This window comes from Delphinus delphis, chromosome 12, assembly GCF_949987515.2.
Source record: "Delphinus delphis chromosome 12, mDelDel1.2, whole genome shotgun sequence".
NCBI classification, from domain to species: Eukaryota; Metazoa; Chordata; class Mammalia; order Artiodactyla; family Delphinidae; genus Delphinus; species Delphinus delphis.
The window spans coordinates 31,473,193-31,498,038 of NC_082694.2; the positions used below are offsets into that span (position 1 = coordinate 31,473,193).

At 44.8% G+C, this 24,846-nt stretch overlaps 1 protein-coding gene across 9 annotated transcripts in view; it reads left to right on the forward strand.

Annotated features, from left to right (window-relative positions):
- Positions 1-3,001: 3,001 nt before the first annotated feature.
- AAK1 (AP2 associated kinase 1) overlaps positions 3,002-24,846 on the forward strand; it is a 169,123-nt gene continuing 147,278 nt past the window's right edge. For all 9 annotated transcript variants that reach the window (XM_060026435.1, XM_060026436.1, XM_060026437.1 and 6 more), the window contains exons 1-2: positions 3,002-3,173; positions 3,469-3,859. In XM_060026435.1, coding sequence (XP_059882418.1) covers positions 3,697-3,859 — 163 coding nt within the window. In that variant the 5' untranslated portion in view covers positions 3,002-3,173; positions 3,469-3,696. The remainder of the gene's footprint in view (positions 3,174-3,468; positions 3,860-24,846) is intronic.

The window sequence follows — 24,846 nt, forward strand, 5'->3', positions numbered from 1 at the left end:
ATATACAATGGAATATTATTCAGCCATAAAAAAGGAAATCTTGCCACATGTGACAATATGAATGGACCTCAAGGGCATTATGCTAAGTGAAATAAGTCAGAGAAAGACAAATAGCATGTGATCTCTGTTATACATATATGTATATATCTCTTAGATGCAGAGAACAGATTGGTGATTTCCAAAGGTGGGGTTGGGGTGAGGGGGCATGGTGGGAGAAACAGGTGAACTGTTTTCTTCCTGTTGTTGTTTAAATAAATTGAGTTTTAATAAAAGATGAGGACTGAGAGCTGCCTATTGGACATATTAATGTGGAGAATTGTTGGAGACAGCAAGAATAGACAATCGTATTGAGGTGTTTTTGCAGGAAAGAGGTACAGAAAAATGAGGTAGTTGCTGGAGAAGGATGAAAATTCAAGGTAAATTGATGTTTAACTAATGACATCAAAATGAACTGCAGGAGAAGGTGGAAATATGAGAGACCTAGAATGTTTCACCTGCCTTTCGTGTTATCCAAGAGGACTGAATATCCTATACACTTTATTCATCCATTGAGATTTACTGGTATCTAACTTGGACTTTCAGGTCTAGCAACAGTTTTGATGAAGGAATTCTGCTAAGAGAACATTTCTATGGTTAATCAGACTATTAGAATTCTATCTAATTAGGACCCTGATAAGAAGCATTGAATATGTTTCAGCAATTTTGTTTGATTTTTCGTTAAATTACTAATTCATTTGTTCAAAGTATTTGTTGAGCACTCACTACGTATGTGTGAGTCAGTTGCTAAGGACAGAAAGATGAATGTGGTGTAATCCTGAAGGGATAAACATGTAAACCAGTAACGACAGTACAAATTGATATGGGCTATAAATGAAGGTATAGTCGTCCCTCAGGATCTGAGGGGGATTTGTTCCAGGACCCTTCTCAGATACCAAAATCTGCTGATGCTCCAGTCCCTTACATAAAATGGCGCAGTATTTGCACACAACTTATGCACAAGAGATGATACTTTAAATCATCTCTAAATTATTATAAAACCTAATACAATGTAAATGCTATGTAAATAGTTGCTGGCCAAGGTAAATTCAAGTTTTGCTTTTTGGAACTTTCTGGAATTTTTTTTTTCTGAATATTTTCCATCTGTACTTGGTTTAATCCTCAGATGTGCAACCATCAGATACAGAGGGCCAACTGTACATTCAAAGTGCTGTAGTAACAGTAAATAGCAGAACACAGCAGAAGGGGTAGTTGAAAGATTTATAGGGCAACTAAAGGGAGAAAGGGGATTTAGAGTTACAATAGGGCATTGGACTGGAAAATGTTGAGAGGTCCTTGAAAATTTGAGCTTCATGAAAACAGTGAATGCAAAAAAAAAAAAAAAGTCAATAGCAATTATCTCTGAGTGATTTTTATTCTGAGTTGACTTCTTCATACTTTCTTCAATGATTATATAATTACTTTTCTAACCAGAAAACAAAACAAAACCAAAAAAATCCAAGAAATCTTTTTAAAGAAAAGAAATGGTTGTTACTATGTCCCTTCTGCTAAACAGGGGCTCTCAAACTTGAAAATGCATCAGAATCGCCTGGATGGTTGGTGAAAAGAGATTGTCACCTCTGCCCCTCCCTCCTATTCAACAGATCTAGGTGGGGCCTGATAATTTGCATTTCTAATAAGTTCCACTGGACTAAAAGATTAGTCTTTTAGCAATATAGAATGGCTATATGGTACAGTGAAAATGAGTGGGTTTTGAGGTCAGGTTGTGATTCTGGTTCTGCCCTTTGCAGGCTGTGTGTAGCCTGCAAAGGGGGATGGGCAGGGACTTGGCACTACCTTCAGCATCATCTATAAGGAAATCTAGGGATGGAAGAAGGTTCCAAGAGGGGTCCCAAATCTTCTGCATTTTGCAGATGCAAATCACATCGTCCACCTCCACTCTCGGCACTCGGGCGGTATCAGGATAAAATAAGCATCAAAAGGGGAATCTTGAAGTGAAAACAAATAGCAGAAGGTCAGCCTAGAGTTCTTGTGTGGGAGTGGCTTAACAAAGGTCAGCACAGCCACAATATCAGAAAAGGTGGAAAAGGTCACCGACAGACGAGACCCAAAGTTTGGGGTTTGGGTCTCCTGGTACCCTACGATTTGCCCCGCACACACACCCTTTAAGTTTCTCAGTTTGAGTCTCGCCTGTAGACTTCCTGAAAAGATACGGTCTTATTAAGCGTTCTCACAGCGCCTAGCTCAGAGCTGACCCGTGAGCCGGTTCTCAATAACGTCTGGGAGCAAAAGCAGCTTTTGAAGTTGGAGGAGGAAGGGCTCTGGGTTTATTTATGTTAGGGTTGGCTTTCGGGTGTGGCCTGGCACCAACTGCCAGCAAAAATTTCCCGATCACCTCCGGTCTTCCACCTCTGCCCAGGTGACGTCGGTAAGCCCCGCAGGACCAGCTAGAGCTAAGCGGCTAAGCCGCGTCCTTCAGGTGTCAGTCTCGATCCGTTCGGAAACCACAATCCCCAGAATCCCTTGGGCAGGGAGGTCAAGTCGCAAATAAGATGGCTCCAGAAGGGTGCGACATGCAGCAGGGTGGAAACCCTGGTCCCTGGCAGTTTCTTTACCGGATGTGTTTAAATAACTGAATCCCCACAAATGCACCACTCCAGTAACCACCTCCGTGGCCGAGGAGGCCACCGCAGCCGCCTCGCTCGGTCTTCCAGGGGCATCCTGGGAGTTGCAGTCCAGTCGCTGGGCTGCGCCGAACAACCTTTCCCATAGTGCCCTACGGGTCGGGCAATTTCAACGTTCTTTTCCAAAACTCTCTCCGCACTGAGATCCCCTTTCCCCAGTCCCCTTCTCTCCGATAACTCCTTCCCGTCTGTGGCGACAGAGCGCCGGCCGCCGGTGGCCTGGGCCCCTGGCCGGGTCGCCCCGAGAGGCACTTCCGGCGGCGGTTCACTTCCTGGTTGTGTGGATGGAGCCGAGCGGGAGCGCGCGCGGGGGAGGGGCGGCGGGTTAGTCTCCGCCGGGCGCTCCGGGGATCAGCTGGCGGGCGGGCGGGCGCCGAACGCGGCCCCGGCTCTCGCTGCAGCGCCGCCTCCTCTCCTTGTCGCAGGCCGGCCCGGCGGCCGTGACAATGTTGCGGCGCTGGTAGCTGGGCGCCGGCCGCCAAGCCATCTCAAGTGGGTGCCGCTGGGATGCTGCCTCGCGGGGCGGCGGGGATACCGGGGAGGAGGGGAAGCAGTGCCGGGTTGGGTCAGCGCTGCCCGAGGCGGCCCGAATCCCTCGTTTTTCAGACCCCGGGGCACAGGGTCCCGGGTTGTGGGGCCGGGAACGCGTTTTCAGCCGCAGGGTTTTTCTAAGAAAATGCATGAAGCGTTTCCCCAGGATGGTGGCTTTTGCTCCCCCTAGGACTCAGCAGTTGAATTTTTAAGTGTGTTACTGATTCATCCTCTCTCTCTTCCTCTGTCATCACAGGTTTAAACTTACACGAATCGCTCTCTTGAGGAGGAGGGGACCGCCGCGCGATTGACACGCATATTCCTATAGGCATCCTCCCTCAGCCCCCACCCCCTCGGCCGGATTCGGGTGGCTCCTCTCCTAGCTGAAATCCGAGAAGAAATCCTTGGATCTCTTGTTAAAAAAAAAAAAAAAAAAAAATCTAGAAACCGTCGGTATTTTGCTTTACTGCTTCCTTTTCGCAAGATGAAGAAGTTTTTCGACTCCCGGCGAGAGCAGGGCGGCTCTGGCCTGGGCTCTGGCTCCAGCGGAGGAGGGGGCAGCACCTCGGGCCTGGGCAGTGGCTACATCGGAAGGGTCTTTGGCATTGGGCGACAGCAGGTCACTGTGGACGAGGTGTTGGCGGAAGGTATGGTGGGACTCTTTCAGTGCGCCGTAAATTAAAATCTTGTGCTGATGCAGCAAGACGTTAAATGTATGAATGGGTTTTGACCAGTTGACCCTCCCTTCCCCCTCCCCTTGCCCTGTGAGTCATTGTCCTTGAGAAATTTGAAACTGAGATTTCAAAGTGACAGGGCTTTATGGGGTGGGGGGAATTTGCCAGAAATTGTTTACCTCGGTGGCCTTTTATTTAAAAAAAAAATTTGACAAGCCACTTCTTGCCTACCTCACCGAATTATGAGGATCAGACGAGAAAACGTATGGGTGAAAGTGTAAAGCTTTACATCAGATGTAGGGTGTGGGGCTTGTCATCCACCTAAAACTTGAAATACTGATGTCAGGGCTGAGCGGTGGGGATGGAGGACCTTTAAGAGGGGTTTCTTCTACCCAACTTTCCCACTCCCTTGAGCAGGCACTGGAAGGAAGAGAGGATTTTCAGAGAATCAGAGTGTGTTTTTCTAAGAGCCAAGGCTCTTGTTGGATTTGACTAGGTTTGTTTCCTGACCCAACTGTAATCAGGTCCCCAGGATGCAGCTAAGATAACAAATTACATGAAATGAATGTGGTTATTTTGAAATCAGTCCAGTAGGCCCCTCTTTCTCCTGTTCTTGTTTTTCGGTTTTTGGTGTGTGTGTGTGTGTGTGGTTGTGTTTTGCCAAAAGAATTACTTGAGAGTGGCCTCCGATTTTTTCTTTTTCTCTTTTGGAGAGGATGTTAATGTTATTTAGATCTGCTGCGTAAATTCCCTACACACGTGTTCATCTGTGTATCTATAGACATGTAGATATATATCTTCATCCCCCAGGGTGTCCTGTAATCTTTGCATGTCTCTTTTGGTAACCTTAACGTCGACCTTCATAATTATGCCAGACTCATAATTTTCACAGCCCATTGCCTGCCTAGTGAGCTTTTATTTTTAATAAAAGCAGCAATTTCCTTGGCATGAAGCTATTCCAACTAATTGGATGGGGCCAACCTGCTGTAGGTTGTTTTATCAGCCAAGAGGGGATGGGGGAAGGGGAGGCCTCTATTCCTGCAGCATGGTGGGGGAACAGTTTATTAGCAGGAGAAGAAGCCTTCTTGCAAGCTAAGGTTGGAGCAAGGGCCCCAACCTGGGCTTGGGACATGCCTGACACGGTGAGTGTTGCTCGTGGTGGGTTTGGAGGAGGAGCTGTTTGGCTCTCAGCTTGTGTCAGCATGGGATTCAGCTGGGCCCAGTTTTCTGGGGTTACGGTTGAAGACTTTTTAAAAACACTGGTTTAAAAAAGACCTGGCAGTTGATGTCCTTATGAAATTGTTGCTCTTTTCCATTTTCAGTACTGCTCTAGCTGGACTTAATCCGGGGCCTGAGTCACTGTCCCTCTGGATCCTTCCTTGTGGGCTTTGGTGCAGGATGGGAGATGCTTCTGTGCCCGCTGCCAGATCCACACCCTTGAGTCTGGTCTGTCTGTTTCATACCTGTGCCAAAGCCCTTGACTGCAGTGGGATGGAGAAATGGAGAAGGAGTGTGTGTGAGAGAGAAATCAAGAGGAAGGAGGGGGCCCAGAGCTCTTTCCTTCCCTCTCAACAGCCTCTGCTGAACTTAGAGCCCAGAAACATTTTGTTCAGCTAGGCTATTGTCTCATTAGAGACATTAGAGACATTAGACCCTAAGCAGTGCCTTTTCTCGGAGTCTGAGTTGACGGGGAGGAGAAAAGGCAAAATTGGTCTTTTTTATCTAGGCTGCCCTTCTCTTCCCCAGAATTCATCCCTGAGAACTGCACATCATGCATGATGGTATTTTTAAATGGAACTGAGGGCTTGCAGCTGTGTATTCATTCATTTATTCATTCAACAAACAGTTATGGAGTGTCTGTGATGTGCCAGGCACTGTGCTGGGCTCTGGGGAATATGATTTAAAACTAGATACTGGAATTTACAAACTACTTTGAGAGATGGAAAACAGCCACTTAAAACAGAGCAATATGTGCTATCATGGAGATAAGCTTAGGGTGCAGTGGCCTCCAATTTTAGAGAGCCAAGAACTGCTTGCGGCAGGAAGTGACTGACTGAAGGACGAGCAGGAATTATCCAGGTACGGTGACAGCACGGACAAAGGCTCAGCTAGGTCTGGCAGTGTCGCCCTCTTTATGTTCTTTGACTATAACTCAATATGAGTATGTGGTTCTTAGAAGTATGTAGCTGTGTAGGAGCCAGTATACAAAGTACTTGTGAAGAACCCACCAAGTACAAAGGCACTGCAAGGTTCTGGGAAGGATATAGGGGGGTTTAAAGTGTGATGCCTGCGTTTAAGGAGCTGTCAGTGAATTTATGAAAACAAGGCAAACATTCACCCCTACAGCAGCACGGTTACCAGGGCTGTCTGTGGAATCAGGTAGATCTAGATTCAAATTCTGGATCTGTTCTTTACTAGCTGTGAAACCTTGGGTAAGACATTTCAGACCTCTCTTGAATCTCTGTTTCCCTCTGGCACTCTCAAAGTGTGGAGCCTCGGTCCGGAGCGTCAGCATCACGTGGGAGCTTGTTAGAAATGCAGGTTCAGGCCTCACCCCATAAATTTGGTTGTGGGGCTTTAACAAGTTCCTGGAGAGATTCTGCTGCAAGCTAAAGTTTCAGAACCACTGCCCTACGGAGCGGTCTTGAATATTAACTGAGGCAATGTATGTAAATTATTTAACATTTTTCAGATGTTCAATAATTGGTAGCCATTATTTCTCAGCCAGGAGGAATGGGGGGCAATGTGAAGGCTAGTTTGACTGCAGCAGTCTGCAGCTTTCCTTTCCCCCGGTGTGGGTAGACACAGCCAAATGTTCTTTGCAGAGGCATCAGCAGCTCCTTAAAGGGTCAACAGATGTTTTGGGTAGCCATGCTCCTTCCTGAACCCTCTTCGCTTTGAGTCCCCAGGTGCCGACCTAGCCACCAGTCCCAGCCAGTGTTGTCTTAGGATGACGAGAATCATGCATCAAAGTGCCCAGGGCAGTGGCCAGGCAGTTCAGGGAGGGATGATGTGCTGGGCTTCAAGCTCAGACCCTGTTACCACCTCGTCTCACTGACCGTCCCTTTTTCCTTCATGTGGGTTTGGTCTGTACTTTACAGTGAGGAATTGCAGGAACCCCAAGGAGGAGGTGCTGGAGTGTAACGCAGGAGAGTGCCTGGGCTGCCATCTTTCCGTCAGCGGCATCAGCCCCAGTCACCCAGTTTCCCTAACTAGTCCAGTGAGGGTTTGTCTGTCTGGGGGAAGTGAAGGTTCTAAGTCACGAGGGGTCTGGCTTTGTGTAGGCTGGTGCAGGGGAGGATATTTTCTCTCTAGCTTCCTCAGTGAAGATGCCATGATGAGATGCTAAATCATGTGTGAAGTAACAGGCGTGTGATGTCAAGGGAAGATCTGGTTTAAGCTTCCAGAATGAGCTCAATGGGGAAAGTGGAGCAATGCTCAAAGGAGGACTGAGAGGCTACGCTTTTGTCCTATCTCCTTAGCTCTATGAGGCCTTACCTCTAAGCTCCAGACAATACGTAAATGTTGACTACCTGCTGTGTCCAAGACAGCAGTCCTGAACATTCCGTATAAGGTGGAGCAGGGGGCCCTTCAGGAAAGTTTTCTGACCTACACTAAAGGAATTCAGGTCTAGGGCTAATGAGAACTACTCAGTAAGTCTCCATGTCAGTAAACTGACAGTTTCTCCTACCTACAGTGCAAAGTAGTGAGGCTTAAAAAATATGCGTGAAATCACCTAAACCTAACAAATGTGTGTGCGTGTGTGTGTGTGTGTGTGTGTGTGTGTGTGTGTGTGTGTGTATGTATGGCATAAATATGTATTGGTGGTATCAGTATGACGCATGCATGTATTCGTTTAGTGAACGTTTGTTGGTGCCTTCTCTGTGGCAGGTGCTGTATTAGGCTCCAGAGCTACTGGGATGAATGGGACTTGGGCCCGGCTCTTAAGAAGCTCATAGACCAGCAAATAACACTACGATAAGTGTGCAGCACTTAGCATGGTCCTGGGTGTGGAGTAGGTGGAAAAAAGATGTTATGAGATGATAAAGGGCCTGGGGCTGAGGGTTTCCAGATGAAGTGTCGTTTGAACAGGAATGGAAATTACCCAGCATATATTCCGGATGAGGGTTACTCAAGCCTTTCTAAGCAGAAAGAATAGCACATGCAAAAGTGCGGAGAGGGGAGACAGTATGGTGAGTTCTGGGAAAACTGGCTAGTCTGGTGTTATCATTTTGGTTAGTAGAAGTTTCCCTTCCAGAGTCAAGGGAAGAAGGACATGGCATGGTAGAAGGAAGTTCTTTTACATTTGCTCCCTGGCTGTGCTGGCTGCTTGCTTTCCCCAGTGGCCCTGGGCCTTCTGAGTAACCATTGGCTAGCTGTCCATTGTGCACTGCTTCCCTCTGTGCCTCAGCCCTTTGCCAGTAGTGGGGGCGAGGAGGTGGCTGGTGTCTGGGGAAGGAGTGGTCCCGAAGGTTCGAGGAGAGGCAAGAAGCTTGAAGCAGAAGCAGCCGGGGGAGTGAGAAGACCAGTGTTACAGGAAGGAGTGGACAGGGGAGATAATGAGGGTGTTTGGCCCAAGCAGAAGGTATGTTGGAGAGAAAAGAAAAGGAAATAAGGCCACAGAGAGCTTCAGCGCCAGGCAGGGAGGTTGGCTATAAGCATGTGAGGTCTTCCCTTGATGCAAACAACCAATTTGACCCCTCCCACTTCAGATGTCTTTGCCTGCTGGGAAGTCTGGTTTTTTAGTGGCAACTGCAGATTTTCAGGGGGTGGCTTGTGAATGGTGTCTTCTTCCTGGCTTCGGGCATGATGACGGTTATAGCTTTGCTAAATATAGCCAAATCTCGAATTCAGCAATGAAATCTGGAATAAGTCATTGCGTGGTCAAAGCCTTTCCTTTGGTCTTTCTAACAAAGTCACACTCATTTAATGAGAGGTCATGAAGAGAGAGAAACAGTTTCATATGGGTTTTGAGAGGGAGGGTATGGGGGAAGGCATACACTTGTACCTCGGTAGCTAAAACTGCATGTAGAGTACACAGGAAAAGCTTGGTAAATATTAATAAAGAGCACATGAAAACATACTACTGCATCAGAGCAGTCATTTTACCTTGCAGTATTTGAAAGTTGACACTTGAGACAGAAAGGGGACTCACCCCACCGTCCACCTTCATCTTGTCCTCTTCAAAGGATAGATGCTTTCTGAGCTGTTAAGAAATCCCTGTGCCATCTGCATCTTTAAGAGCCGAACAATGATAATCATAGAAATGAAATTGTCTAGTGAAGCAGCATCCAGCACTTGAAGTAGCAGAGCGTAGCCTTCAGCATACTTTTCTGGAGCCATCTTTTGGTGTGTTTGGTGTGGTGGCGGTAGCACTGCAGTGTGATTGGAAGACCCAGGTTTGTTCGTTCATTCTTTGCCGTGTTCAGTAACCGTGCCTGTGCTGGATGTCGTGCAGTGATTAAATAAGACACGGCTCTGCCTTGAGGAGCTCACTATCATAGAACTTCAGACATACAAGCAAATAGCTCTACGTGCTGTGATGAGGGATGTACAAGGGCTAGGGGACAGACATGGGGGAGCCATTAATCTTGTGGGGTGAGGAGTAGTCAGGGAAAGCTAAAGAAAGTGATACTTGAAATGTGTCTTCGAAATAAGAACTTAGTACTAGATGGACAGGGTCAAGAGAACATTCTAGGCAGAGAGAATAACCCAAGACACAAAAGCAGGAAAGTACACTGCTTGCTGAGAGCTGTATGTTTTGAGATAGTAGTGATCTACTAGTGTCCAGTGCTGTGCAGGCCAGTAAAGTAGCCAGTAGCCACATATGGGTATTTAAATTTAAATTATCTGATAAAAGATAAAAATTTAATTCGTCAGACACAGTAGCCACATTTCAGTTGATTAATAGCCACGTGTGGCTAAGGCCTACAGTTTTGGACAACACAGACGGAGAAAATTTCATCATCGGAGAAAGTGCTTTGGGCAGTGTTGGTTTAGAACAATAGTCTTTTAAACTTTTTAGGTAGAATAACACTCAGTTTACAGACATGCTCTCCCTTGTTTATTTACATTATATTCATGGCCTGCTGTCATTAGCTAATAATCTGAAGGCGTAGTGTGTACTTATAGTGAAGTTCATCATTTATGAGAGTGGTTGCACATCCATACTTGAATCTCAGCAAGGTTTCGGTGAACTTCTTGTCATATCTTATTAGACTGTGATTGTTTCTGCGTTGTAGTGTGACTGTTGAAGAGGACACCGGGATAGAAATCAGGCCCTGCCATTCTCTTGTTGCTCACGTATGCTTGTGTTATCTTTATCCAAGCTTTCTTTGCAGGAATCTTTTTAATCCCCTTGTTTGTTTTATGAGAGCTAATCCATTTAAAACAAATGTAATCAGTAAATGCACTTCACCAAGCACATGGACTGCAGTACCTCTCAGTACATCTCAGCCTTTGCTGCGGAGCCTCCGCTCTTCCCCCAGGATTCCATCAGATGTGTCTGAGACGTGACTGACATTTGGACTTGATGGAAACATTAGAGATGGACCGTATATTAAATATTAGTAAAGATAAAAATCTTATTTTTTAAGATGACAGTTAATAAAAATAGTCTCATATTTTCTTTCTAAACCCAGTGGATTGCTTTGTGTACCTCTGTTTGGAGACCACTGGTCTAGAGCAGTGGTTCTCAACCAGGGGCGATTATCCCGAGGTGACATTTAGCAACATCTGGAGACATTTTTGATCGTCACAGGATCGGGTAACACTGGCAGCTAGTGAGTTTAGGCCAGGGCTCCTGCTAAACGTCCTACAGTGTACACGATTTCCCCACCCCCGACAGAGAATCATCTAGACCCAAATGTCAGCAGTGCCAATGTGGTACAGCATGATGTGTCAGCCAGTATGGGGACAGAGAGGAGTCAGGTGGCTCAGAAGGGTCTAATTTGCTGTGTGACTTCAGGCAAATCACTTAATTTTAAAATTTATTTTCTCAGAATCAGCAAGCCAGCAATCTTTCTTAACCTATTATGGTTAAAAACCTCTACGTCATTTTCTGTGTAAAACAGCTACTTGCAGAGTAAACTGGTAAACCAACGGGGATAGAACGGCGAGTCTGTGTGGGTCCTGGCTGAGAGGAGTTATAGCAGGACTCTCCACTGACTGCATGTGAATTATGCGCTTTAAAAAATTCTCCCCATATTCCCATATCTGAGCAACCCCAAAATGTGGTGGAAGCATTTTCTGACTTGAATTACTCAGAGCGAGGTTCAGTTGGGGAGGGATATTAAAGGTCAGAATGTTATGAGAGAAGATGTTGGTCATCCTTTGTGTAAGGAAGAGTCTAGCACTTGCAGCTAAGGGTCTTGGGTTCAAGTTCTTTCACATCTGCTACTTGTCGGCTTTGGGGAAGTCATTTAACTATTGTGAGCCTTTGCTTCCTCGCTGTAGAAAACGTCCTTCCTACCTCTGTAGGGATGCTGTGATCATGAAGTGAGAGGCTGGAGGTATAATGCAGAGAGCATAAGAGACAGCTTGCCCCTCCAGCCAGGGGGAGCAAGGTTTACTGAGCATCTAGCATATTCTTTACCAGCTCTGTTTGAGGTGCTATGGCAGAGAGAAGTAATGGAAAGCTTGGCTTCTGCCCTCCCAGTTGACATGACGTGACCAACACGCAGGAAGCAAGTGCACCCCACAAGACAATAGCTATTGAAATGCTGGCATGTGTGGTGTACTCTCTAAATTGTGGAGGGGTTGAGGGGAAGGAGGGCAATGAGGACTGAGATGGTTAGGCAAGATTTCCTGGAGTGGGATTGTTCTCAACTGTGAGTCTTTTCTCTGGAACCCCTTCTTCGAGGAACCTTGTTTTAGGGAACATACCTAGTTCAGCACCTTTGCACATGTTATATTCTTAGTAAAGTTGAAGTATTGCAACATTTTTAGTCTCTTTCAAGGAACAGTGTTGCCTGCATAAATAAATCATATGTTCTGTGTTTATACCCAAAGCAAAAAAGCTTTTTCATTCTATGTGATTTTGAATCAGGAATAATGAGTATCAGCACGTTAAGGCAATACTGGCTGCAAGATTTTGTGCTTACTTTCTTCCTCCATTATTATCTTTATTATTATTAGTCTGTTATTTTTATTATCATTTAGTCTATTATGTATAAACAATCTCAGTTCTTCTATTGAGTTATGGACAGTTGTTAGAAGGAGGAGTTCTTCTTACGAGTGAGACTTCTACCTTGGCAGAGGGTGAGTTCCCCAAGTTGGAACAAAGTTAAAAGAGTAAAAATTTGGAGTTTCATTTGAGATGTGCTGTGAGTGAATCAGCTTGAGCTGATCAGTTTTCTCCTTGGGCTCTGAGTGAACCTTGGCAGACAATGGAAGGCAATGCCAATTACACCTTGACATAGCCACACAGTGGGGGGTTCAAGAGAGTAAGGAAGCTTTGTTATTTATGATTTCTGAAGAGCCAAGAGGTTGTTGGATGAAAGAGTTTATGGCATCCCTATATTATTATAATAGAAGGCCAAGTGAAGCATTGATGTTGGATTATCATTTGTAATTATAATGATCTTAAATAATGATGCCTTTCATCTAGGACTTGAATCCTGGGGAAAGCAGTATAATGCCATGTAATTTGCTTGGCGCCTGTTTTTAAGGACTTATAGCTATTGTACTGGGACCTTTAGAGTAAGAGAAAGATTATTGTCCCTCTGGTACTGAGCGTGAATTTGAGAACAAAATGGAGACTTCATTACCCGGGGACAGGAAGAGAGAAGAGGACTCAGACCTCATCAGTTGGGCCCTTCCAGCTTCACAGAGGTGGCATGTCTCCCACTAGTACCCTCGACTCATCATTTTCCCTGGTCAGTGAATTTTGTTGGTTCAGGAAGTGCTGATTATCTTACAGGTTTGTTAGACTCGTTTAATTTCCCCTGGGGATAGACCAGCCCTGTTCCTCAGACCTTTGTCCTTTACTATTTTTAGAAGCCTGGGAATCTTGGTGGTGGGGGAGTGGGCAGTGTTGGAAGAAATAATTCCGTCTGGCTTTTTGGCTATGGGAAAATCTCGGTTTGACCGGAAGGTGTAACTCAGTAATGATTGGGGAAAACCTGATGTTCTGTACTGACTCCCTAGGTCAAAGGGAACACGATGATGTTCTCCTTAGGAGAGGATTTTCAAGGTTAGCATCACACGTGGTGGTTTAAAAGCATGCGACTTGGAGGTGGGCAGTCCTTGGCTTGAATCCTGGCCTGGTCCCTGTGATGTTGGGCAACTTACTAAGATACTGGCTTATCATTGGCAAAATACAGAGAATACTCTGGGTGGTTGTGAGGCTAGATGAAATTATGCAAAGCACTTAACTTAGTGCCCAGCGTGTAGTTAGTAGTCTGCAAACAGGAGCTCTTAGTATTTAGGTGCCTGAATTCTGTTTTTATCAGGCAGTATTTGGTTTGCTGTATGTAAAACCTGGTGGAACTAGAGTCTTGCAGATAGATGAATAGATAATATTTATAGATAGATATCTATATCTTTCACAGTATCTATTACAAACCCCAGGATGAATAAGGAGGAGAGAGAATTCAGATTTTATTTTATTTTATTTTTCCCTGCTTGAAAGCCACCTGTGTTAGGATAATTGCCCCAGCCTGTCAAGTCACTGTTAGTATGATGGCCCTCTCTGCCTGAGGAACTCCTGCCCCCAGCCGTGTATCCACCTTCAGATCCTTGTGCTCTAACACAGGTCTCCTGTTTCATTCAGGCCTGTGCCCCCCTCATCTCCTGTGAACCGTGGATTTAGCTCTTTCCCATGCTCTCCTGATAGTGTTCCCCGCATCTGGGATCCCTTCCCCCTCCCCACCCACCTACCTTAATCCCACCTAACCTTTGTCCTATCTAGCCTCAGTACTCACCACAGCTGTCAAAGTGACCAGTCCTTTGGATGCCTCCTCACTCTGACCTGCAAACTGCTACCAGAACTTGCATCTCCCTTAACCTCAGCCAGCATGCTTTTCAGTCACAGCAGTGATTCCTCTTTACCTTTTCTGAGCATTTAACAGTGTCTCCTCTTTATTGTCTTAGGCATGGCTGGTCCCTTTGCTTGGAATGTTTTTCCTGATCTTTCCATGGCTGGCTGTTTCTTGCCATTCAGATCTCACTGAAATCTCACCTCAGAGAGGCCCTTTTTGACTATCCAGTATAAGGAACCCACCATGTTTTATTTTGCCACGTAGCACGTGTCAACTGATTCTTCTTGCTCATTGTTTATCTCCCCCCACTAGAATTTCACGTCCATGAAAGCGGAGCCTTGGCTGACTTGTTCATTGCTCTATCCCCAGTGCCCGTGTAGTGCCCAGCACATCTGCAGAGCTCAGTGAAAGCCAGTTGAATGAATGAGTGAGCACATGAAGGAGGCAGAAGGAATGGCTGAAGGAGGCAGAAGGAATGGCTGAAGATGGGGTTGGAGAATCAGGAGAGAGTGAGTGGGGAAAGTGAATACTAAGTAGATTTAAAAGAAGGAGGGTGTGGCTGTGTCAAGGTGTAAGAAATCAGAAAGGTCACAATGAGGGTGGAAGAGTGTTTCTTGGATTTGGAAATGTGGAGTTCGTTCATGAGCTTTGTTAAGAGCATTGGAAGTGGAGCCATGGAGTGGAGTCCGGGTGGCAGTGAAATGAGTGAATGGGAAGTGAGGTGGGTGCTGAGTCAGGGAGGAATTTATTATTATTTTTAAATGGTGGAAGAGTCTTGAGTACATTAAGCAGAAAAGAAGTGGCCAGTCGGGGGGAAGTTGGAGATGAAGTACGGGGGGATTACTGTTGGAATGGGGCTGAGGAGGTGATGGCAGGTCATGGGTGGAGTCATCAACTCAGGTGGGAGAGATGACCTTGGACAGGAGAAAGGGCACTTTATGCACTGAGCTGGAAGGAAGAGGAGTAAGAATGGGAACAGAGGAGAAGAAATTGGTAAGGTTTGGCAAGTTGAGGGATTTCTTGCCTCATGTCTTCTGTTTTCTATTGAATGCTGTGGGGTGGGAGTTGAGTTGGGGGGTTCAAGAGAGTAAGGAAGGAGGTGGAGGAATTCCCTAGGTTTATGGAGAGAAGGAATGACAAAGAATGAGTAGAAGAATGGCCTGGTCATATGGAGAGCCCATTCAAGATGACTCATCATAGGAACACATGCTTTCCTGACCCTTGGGGGTCTGTTTTGAAAAATGTACAATTTTGGATTGGGCATTTTCTGAAATACATTATTTCCTGTCTTCTAAATTATATGCCACAGAGGCAGCATAATATAGGTGGAAAGTACTCCTGATCTGAATCTGTCTGGTGACCACCAGGCCCTGTACTCTGGACAAAAGCCTTCCCAGCTCTGTCCATCATCAGGTTCTTGTCTGTAAAATGAGGACGAGATGACGGTGAAGTTGCTTTTCAACTCTAACATCTTACCGTTCTCTTATTTCTCAAATGCACTATTAGAATGTTAACTGTTTTGTTACAGATCTGTTAGGGTCTTTGCTTGCTATGGGTGAGAGAGTTTGCTCCTGAATAAAATGGCCCTGGGTTACTATGCTTTTTGAATTTCATGTTGTGCATTATGGTTCCCTTCTTTTGAGATCGTCAGCCATCGCTTCTTACTGCTACCCGAGTGTCTTCCTGAATTAGCGCCTCTCTAATTTGCTGCTTTTAATCTGCCGTGGACTTGGAAACTAGATGACTAAGCTTGTTAGACCCGTGTCTAACAATAAAGAGGCTCTTAGTGAGCATTTGAGGGTCTTGTCGTGATTAAAGTGCATGAACTGCTGAGCATGGGCTTCATGTCTCTTGTTGGCACAGAAACCAGTTTTTTATGTCTCTTCTGCTAGAAACGTTGAGTTCTGAAGACATAACGAATTACCATTTGGTATTTATTATTAATTAAATGTGTTTAAAGCCTTTTGTCTGTAAAGTTGAGTGTCAGTGCCGTGCCTTAACCCATTTCCATTTTCCTTTTCACTTACTATCCCTTCTCCTGCTGTCTCCTCAGTCCCTTCTCCACACGTTCAGTGTAAGGCAATGTTCTAGGCACCGTTATAATGTTATTTTAGTCATTCAGTTTTGATTTCTTTGAAACCACAGAGAAGTTTCCAGGATTATAATCCACTGTTCAATGCTGTATCTGTTTATATCTCAATAAGCGCCCTGCTGGAGACCCTCAGATGGTATTTGGGGTTGGACCTGGAAGATGGGAAAGAATGAAATGAATGCTAGCTCCATATATAATCTTTGGAAGATATGGAAGAAAGCAATCCAGAAGTCTTAAAAAAATTTTATGACAAAAATTAATCCATAGTATAGTAGAATAATTAGACGATAAAGCCAGACAAAAAGAGAAAATATCATCCATAATCGCATAAATTACCTTTGTTAACATTTTGGTGTGTACCTTCCAGACTTGTGCATTTTTTAAGAATAAGAATATGCTTTGTCTGTAGTTTGCTTTCTCACATAGCAGTATATCCTAACTATCTTTTTGTGTTAAGCGTCTGCATCAACAGTTTCAGTCCATTGTGTGAACGTTTTGTGATTTGTTTTACCAATCTCCTATTAGTCATTTAGGTTATTTATAGCTATTACGAAACAACTGCAACGAGTATTTTTTAAAGCCTTTGGGTACTTGTTCTATTACTTCCTTAGAATAAATTTCTGAATGTGAAATGGATGGATCAAAAGATATGCGTATTTTAGCTTTCAGTACATATTATAAAATAGCCTCCAGAAAGATAAAACCAATATATACTTCCACCAGAAGTGTTATCTTTTTATGAGGTTGGACATGTTTTCTTTCTTCCTTCCTCCGTTTCTCTCTTTCTTCCTTCCTCCTTTTCTCTTTTCTTTCTTTCTTCCTTTCCCTCTTTCTTTCTTTCTCTTTCTTTCCTTCCTTCCTTTCTTCCTTTCTACCTTTCTTTTCTTTTTTCCTTCTCTTTCTTTCTTTTCTTCTTTCCTTTTCTTCCTTTCTTTCCTCTCTTCCTAACTTCCTTTTCATTTTTCCTTCTTCCTTCCTTTCTTCCTTTCTTTCTTTCTTTCTTTCCTTCCTTTATATTTCTTCTGTGGTGAATTTTTTGTTTCTTTATTCATTTCTGTTAGGGCATTCATCTTAATGATTTATAGAAGTGCTTTACCTATTTAACATATGAATACTTTGTGGGTGTGTGTGTACACAGATCAGGTTTTTTTTTTTTTCTATTTTGTCATTTACCTTCTGTTAAGGTGGGGTTTTTGCAGATATTTAAAATTTTTGTGCAACCAAGTATGTAAATCTTTTTCTTTATGATTTTGTCTGCAGTCATACTTGGAAAGGCCTGAGAAGAAAGATAGGGCCTAGATCACAGAGATCTTGTGAGTTTGAACTTTATCTTCGAGCAATAAGGAAGCCATTCAGACTTTTAAGAGGGGGATAGCATGATCAGATTCGCAGTGTAGTTAGATTTGTGGAGGATGACATGAGGTAGCAGAGTCTAGCGCATTGAGGAGGCTGTTGCCATGATCCAGGTGAAAGTCAGTGAGGGCTCAAGTGGCAGAGTGGTGATAGAAACAAAGGAGAGTACAGATGAATATTAAGAGGTCATATCATAAGACTTGGTGCTTGACTGGATTTAGAGGTTGAAGGAGAGAGATGGAATCAAGAATGATTCTAGGTTTCCAGTTTGAGAGCCCAGGTACGTGAGATAGAAGTGACACTAACTGGGACTTCCCTGGTGGTCCAGTGGTTCAGATCCCACGCTTCCACTGCAGGGGGCGCAGGTTTGATCCCTGGTTGGAGAACTAAGATCCTTCATGCCACACGGCGCAGCCAAGAAATTTAAAAAAAAAAAAAGAAGTGACACTAAGTGAGCTTATTATTCAGGAAGAGAGGAAAGACTGAAAGAGGGAAGCCCCAGGTTTAATGAGGGAGGATAATGAGTTTAACCTGATCAGTTTGTAGTGTGTTTCGGTTACCTATTGCTGTGGAACACACTACCCTACAACCCAGTGGCTTAAAACAACAACAGTTTATTATTCTCATGATTCTGTAGGTTGACTGGGGGCTAAGCTAGACTTCTTGCTGGGGCTTCAGCTCATCTCATTTAGGGTCTGTTAAAATTGTCTTTCCTCCTTCCACTCTATTATATACCTGAATTCAGAACACCCCAACATGCACCAATATATCACATTTCTAACACCGTGCTTTATTCTTAGCAGAAACATATATGTCAGAGAAATATAGGAAACCCTATGGGTTTATACACAGAGCTTTGGTGTTTTTTACACCCTGGGGGATGCAGTGAGAATTGGGTGAAGGGTGTGCCTTTTACAAAATTTACTTATTTATTTATGAGAAAGTGAGATAAGGGCTTGGGGGAACTCGGGCAAGTCATTTTAGGAAAGAGTACCTAGGGAAGTTGAATGTTGCGAAATTGATTTGTTTGGGGCTGTCCATGAAGAGATGCTTGTACTCGAGTTTGAGAAGTCAAGAGTAAGAAGAGCAATGGGCTGAGGATGGAGTTGAGTTTTAGCAACATTTAAGGGCTAGTTAGTAAGGAAAGCCGTTAAAGGAGACAGGGGAAGACTATCCAGAGGTATGAGGAGAATCAGCAGACTGCAGTGTCTCACACACGTGGTGCTCTGCAGAGTTAGTAAGTCGGAGTAAAGAGGGTCAGATGCCTCTGACTGGTCAAGTAGGGTAAAGACTGGAAAAAGGCCTCTGGTTTGGGCAATGGGATGGCCCTGGCTTCTGCAAGAGCAATTTTAGAAGAGTCGTGAGCTGGTGCATGGGAGAACCGAGACTCGACTATTTCTTTAAGGAATGTGAATAGAAAAGAAAAGGAGAGATTGTATGGTAGCTGATAAGAAGACAGAGAAAGAAAGAGATTTAAAACAAGAGTGAGGGCAGTTGTAAGGCTCCTGAGGAGACTGGAGGAGATGGACCCTTCGTCTTTTTGAATTGCAGCTCCGTTCTTTCAGTTACTCAGGCCAAAAACCTTTCCTCCAGTCATCCGATTGGGAAAATCCTCTTTGCTCTACATTCACAATAGATCCCAAATCCAGCCACTTCTAACTTCCTCCTCTGCTGTCTCCCTGGGCCCAGCTGTTGTTGGCCTGGATTACACTGGCTATCTCTTCACTGGTCTCTCTACTTCTGTCCAAGCTTCCTCAGTCTGCCCTCAATGCAGTGGCCAGAGGGATCCTTTTAAATGCAACTCATTTTCCGTTACTTCTCTGTTGGGAACCATCCAGTGACTCCCCATCTCCCTGAAAGTTAAACTGCAAACTCTGGTGTGGGCCTAGAAAGTACTGTGCTCTGGCTCACAATGACTTCTCTTCTGTCCTGTGTTACTAGGTTCCTCTTTGGTTATTGCACTCTCTCCACACTGGCCTCCTTGGGGTTCCTTAAAGCAGGGGAGGTTCACACCTCCCCCTTGGGGTTTTTGGGCTTTCCCCTCTGTCTGCAGTACTCTTCTCTAGGTAGCCCCAAAGCTTGCTCTCCCTCGCCTGTTTTGCTTAAATGTCACCTTCTCAGAGAGTCCTTCTCTGACCATTCTGATAAACATTGCAAGCTCTCCTTCCCACAGTCTCCCTTTGTCTCCTCCCTGCTTCTCATATGCTCAATAATTAACCTATTTGTTTATGTATTGTCTCCCTTCTTTAGAATGTAAGCTTCCTGAGCTTGTCTGTTTTGTTCACAGGCCTAGACCACTTAGTAAATATTTGTTGCTTAAATGGGTAAATGAATGAATGAATGGGATCAATGCTGATCCTTGGAGAAGAAGAAGGAAATTTCACCCTCTGAGATAGGAGGAGAAAAATGAATCAGTATGGATAGAGTTAAGCTTGTATTGGGAGAGCTGGAGGTGTGGGGGAGATAGGAATTTGAAGGTAGACATGGAAGATGCCCTCGTTTTTCTGGAATGAGGAAGCAAGGTTGTCTGCTGAGGGTAGTGGTGAGTATGGGGCTGAGGAGACTCCTGAGGGTTTAGGTTAATCACTGAGAGGAATGGGAGAGGGAGCTGTCCAAGGACAGGTATAGGACTCAGGCAGGATGAACGCCATGAATTGATAGTGATGCAGTTTTGCAAGCCTGTGTGATTTTTCTCTGGTAGAACTCAGGAACCTGGGACTTGGAGCAGAACAGGTGGACTTAGCCTTGATCCAGCGTTTAGATGTTTTGGGAGGCCAGGGGTACAGAGGAATCAAAGGAGTGGTCCAGGTTGTCAGCCGTGGGGCCAGAATGGGGGAGAGAGGACTGTTTAAGGAGAGGGTTGTTTGATTGGGAGAAAACGGAAAAGAGTCAGAGCTAGGTGATGCATAAATTTGAAGAACAGTTCAGCCCAGAGTGAAGACCTGAGAGGCTGGAGGCTTGGAAGGTGTGTCAGAAAGTGAACAGTTGTCATTCAGGGTTTGTGTTGACAAGGTCCAAGGTGTGGCCGTGTGTGTAGGTGGTTGAGAAGACCAAAGGTCACTGTAATGAAGGCATTTGGAGGCTGAAGTATAGGAATAAATCATCCTCATGGATCTTGAAACCTCCCAGGAGGACGGAGAGGAGTTGTGGAGAGGAAGCCATGTGCCAGAGCCTTCAGTGAGTGTTGGGAAATGAGTCAGAGGGTGGAGGGACAAAGGCAAGGCAGGGTGGAAGCCACCCGAGCCAGGTGGCTCAGGCTCAGAGGGACAGGAACCTTTACATGAGGGTGGAAGGTGGAAGGAGTAATGCTCTGGAATCCGCTTAGGAGAACAAGGAAAAATCTGACCTCCTGCCCTGAAGTTCTTGAGGTGTAGGAAGATCTGGCATTAGCGGGCTGGTGATGCAAGCGATGTTGGCTGGCTCGAGCAGGCCAGGGCAATTTGGATGACACATCTTTGGCCAGATTTTGGAGCTAAATTGTTGTTATTGTTATTGTTACATTTATATAATTTACGGTATTTGACAGCTTTGTGTTTCCTCTTATTAGAAGGAAGAAACTTTCCTTTTACTTATATTTACCTATATATTTACATAGCATGTTTATTTATGTTTAAATACATAAATATATATATTATTTATTTATTTTAAAAATTTATTTATTTTTGGCTGCGTTGGGTCTTTGTTGCTGTGCACGGGCTTTCTTTAGATACGGCGAGCGGGGGCTACTCTTAGTTGCAGTGCACAGGCTTCTCATTGCGGTGGCTTCTCTTGTGGAGCACGGGCTCTAGGCACACGGGCTTCAGTAGTTGTGGCGCATGGGCTCAGTAGTTGTGGCTCACGGGCTCTATAGCACAGGCTCAGTAGTTGTGGTGCTCAGGCTTAGTTGCTCCACGGCATGTGGGATCTTCCGGGACCAGGGATCAAATCTGTGTCCCCTGCATTGGCAGGTGGATTCTTAACCACTGCGCCACCAGGGAAGCCCTAAATATATATTTTAAATTCTCCCTTGGGGCTTGGCTTTGAGAAGAAAGAGGCAAGAGACCTTGCATGGTCACTGTACAGACATTCTCAGTACGTGGTTTTGAATTTGCCTTTTGCATTTTGTTGCTGGGGGTTTCTGCTCACCTTTAACCTTTAGGCCCTCCTGGTCAGGTTGGTTGCCTCTTGGCTGTCTTTTGTCACACTGAACTAGTGATTAACTCTTATGGAAGCCCTTTACCTCAGGGGTTACTGAGAGATGAAGGACCACTTCTCTGAGTTTTTACTCAGCCTTTAGGTAAAGGAAAAGGTCTGACTGTGTCAGCAAAATTGCTCAATCTGTGAGTTAGAAATGGTATCTTGCATATTTCCAGTTATTCAAGAACCCACATAGTTAGCTGGGAAGTCTCCATTAAACACTTGCCTCCTCCAACATCCCTAACACTTCAAACTCGTCGCTTCCCCTTCTGCACAGATATAGGGTGCTGTGGGCAGTATCTGTTGACTTGCTTTACGTGCGATTCGTTGTTCCTGATGTTTGTTCTCTCACATACTCAAGAGCACTTGGCACATACCTCTTTAGTTTTTGTTCCATCTTACTGTCTCTCTCTCTCTTTCTCTCTCTCTCTCTGTCTTCTAAGCTACTCTTCACCTACCTCTGACCCAACTTGTACTCCTTGAGGGCATGGATAGGTTTCTGCTTATCTTTCTCTATGATCTTAATAAGTAGATACTTAGGAAGTAGGTATTGAATGAATGCATTAAATTTAGAATTCAAACAGCCTAAACCACACATCTTGCAAAGGAGAAAACTATGGCCAGAGGATTCAATGACCTGTCCAAGGCTACATAGGTTCAGATGGGAATAGAGTCCATTTGTCTTCTCAAGGTTTGAGGGCTTTTTCAAAGATTAATGTCAAAACAATGAAGCCTGAATTGACTGTGTTCCCCAAAGTTAGAGATCCCTGAAGTTCTTGAAAGTTTAGTCGTATCTTCTAGGAATAGGGACCTTGTGCCTCTCATTTCAGCTGTCACCCTGTTTGGGGACGAACTGATGGAGGGGGGAACTTTTGTTGTTCTTTAATTAACTACTGAGGTCGGGGAACCAGGGCCTAGGTACAGGAAGGGTCTGCCCTACTTGTAAAACTGGTAGGTTGGGTTTTTCCTTGACCTGTACCTTGAGGATGTCCTTCCGTCTCTTGGGTGCTAATGGAGACATGGAGCCATGCGCTGGGGACAAGGTGAATGGTACTGAATAATCTCTAGCCTTGCAGGCAGAAAGCAGCCTATCCAGGGCACTTGTGAGTGGTTTGGGGGAATTGGGAGTAGAAGAAAGGACATTACAACCAGGTGCCAGAAGTCATAGATAGGTCATTTGTGGCTGGTGGGGTTGGCAGGACACAGTGAGTCACACTGCCAGGTGGACAAGGGGTTGAAAAAGAACAAATTCTTAGTAATTGCTGGGAGAGCCCTTTTTTCATTTAGACCAGTGGCTCTTAATTGGGGGCGATTTCACCCACCAGGGTATGTTTGGCAGTGTCTGGAGATAGTGTTAGTTGTCACAACTCAGTGAGGAGTGTGTGTGTGTGTGTGTGTGTGTGTGTGTTACTGGCATCAAATTGGTATTGGCCAGGGATGCTGCTGAACACCCTACAGTGCACAGGACAGCCCCTCACGACAGAGAATTAATTATCCAGCTCGAAGTCAGTAGTGCTCAGGTTGAGAAACCCTGATTTAGACCCTGATGATCAGTTAAGTCATTAAAAATGTTTTATATGTATTCTTTGAATTCTAATGGCAAAGTTGGATTTATTTTACCTTTTTCAATTGAGGTGAAATTCACCTAATTGTTTTAAAGTGAACAGTCCAGTTGCATTTAGTACATTCATAATGTGCAGGCATCACCTCTATCTTGTTCTAAAACATTTTCATCATTCCCAAGAGGAAACCTGTACTTGTTAAGCAGTTACTCCCCACTTCCTCCTTTCCCAGCCCCTGGAACTACCAATTTGCTTTCTGTCTCTATGGAGTTCCCTATTCTGGATATTTCATATAAATGGAATCATATAGTATATGATTGCCTTTTGTGACTGGTTTGTTTCACTTAGCTTAATATTTTTGAGGTTTATTCATGTTGTGGCATATGTCAGTACTCCATCCCTTTTTATGGCTGAATAATATTCCATCGTATAGATATACCACAGTTTGTTTATCCATTCATCCATTGATGGATATTTGGGTTGTTTTCCACCTTTGGCTATTGTGAATAATGTAGTTATGAACATTTGTGTACAAGTTTTGGTTTGAAAAACAAAATTCTTTTTGAGTTTTTTTGAGTATATTCCCAGGAGTGTAATTGCTGGGTTATATGGTAATTCTGTGTTTAGCTTTCTGAGGAACTGCCAAACTGTTTTCCACTGTATTGTAGAAAACAGTACTGTGTATTGTGTACTGTGGCTGTACTATTTTTACATTCCCACCAGCAAGGTATGAAGGTTCCAGTTTCTCCACATCCTTGGTAGCTTATTTTTATTTTTGATAATAGCCATCCTAGTAGGTACAAAGTAGTACCTCATTGTGGTTTTTAACAAAATGAAAACTTTTTTTTCATTTTGGTAAAAAATGTGCATAACAAAATTTACCATTGTAGTATTTAACCTTTTGATATACAGACTGGTCATTCAGCAAGTGTATTTTGAGACCCTACTCATGAGGGCACTGTTGAAAGCACTGTGTAGACTGTGATGAGCAGAACAGGTATAGGCACTGAGGAGGTGAACACCCACCACTCAGTTGTCAAGTCCTAGAAGTGATTTAGCAGAAAGTATAGGGGGTGTAGCTGTTGCAGCAGAGTTGACTGTCACAATTTCTTGATTTCTGTGTGTGTGTGTGTGTGTGTGTGTGTGTGTGTGTGTGTGTGTGTGTAGTGCCTTTCATATAAGGGCAAATTCATAGTTTAAAAGACACAGGGTAAAAATAAGTGAAGAGAGGGGCTTCCCTGGTGGTGCAGTGGTTGAGAGTCCGCCTGCCGATGCAGGGGACGCAGGTTTGTGCCCCGGTCCGGGAGGATCCCACATGCCGCGGGGCGGCTGGGCCTGTGAGCCATGGCCACTGAGCCTGTGCGTCTGGAACCTGTTCTCTGCAACGGGAGAGGCCACAACAGTGAGAGGCCCACGTACCACAAAAAAAAAAAAATGAGAAATATAAGACGCAGCAGTGAGGAGGAGAGGACTGGTGCTGTGGCATCTGTCCCTGCCCCATAGTCCACTGAGGAAATCCTGTGTTTCAGGTTCCTTTAGAAACTCCTGGGACTTCCCTGGTGGCACAGTGGTTAAGAATCCTCCTGCCAACGCGGGAGACACGGGTTTGAGCCCTGGTCCTGGAAGATCCCACATGCCGCGCAGCGACTAAGGCCGTGTACCACAGCTACTGAGCCTGTGCTCTAGAGCCCGCGAGCCACAACTCCTGAGCCCATGTGCCACAACTACTGAAGCCCACGCACCTAGAGCCCTTGCCCTGCAACAAAGAGAAGCCACCACAATGAGAAGCCTGCACGC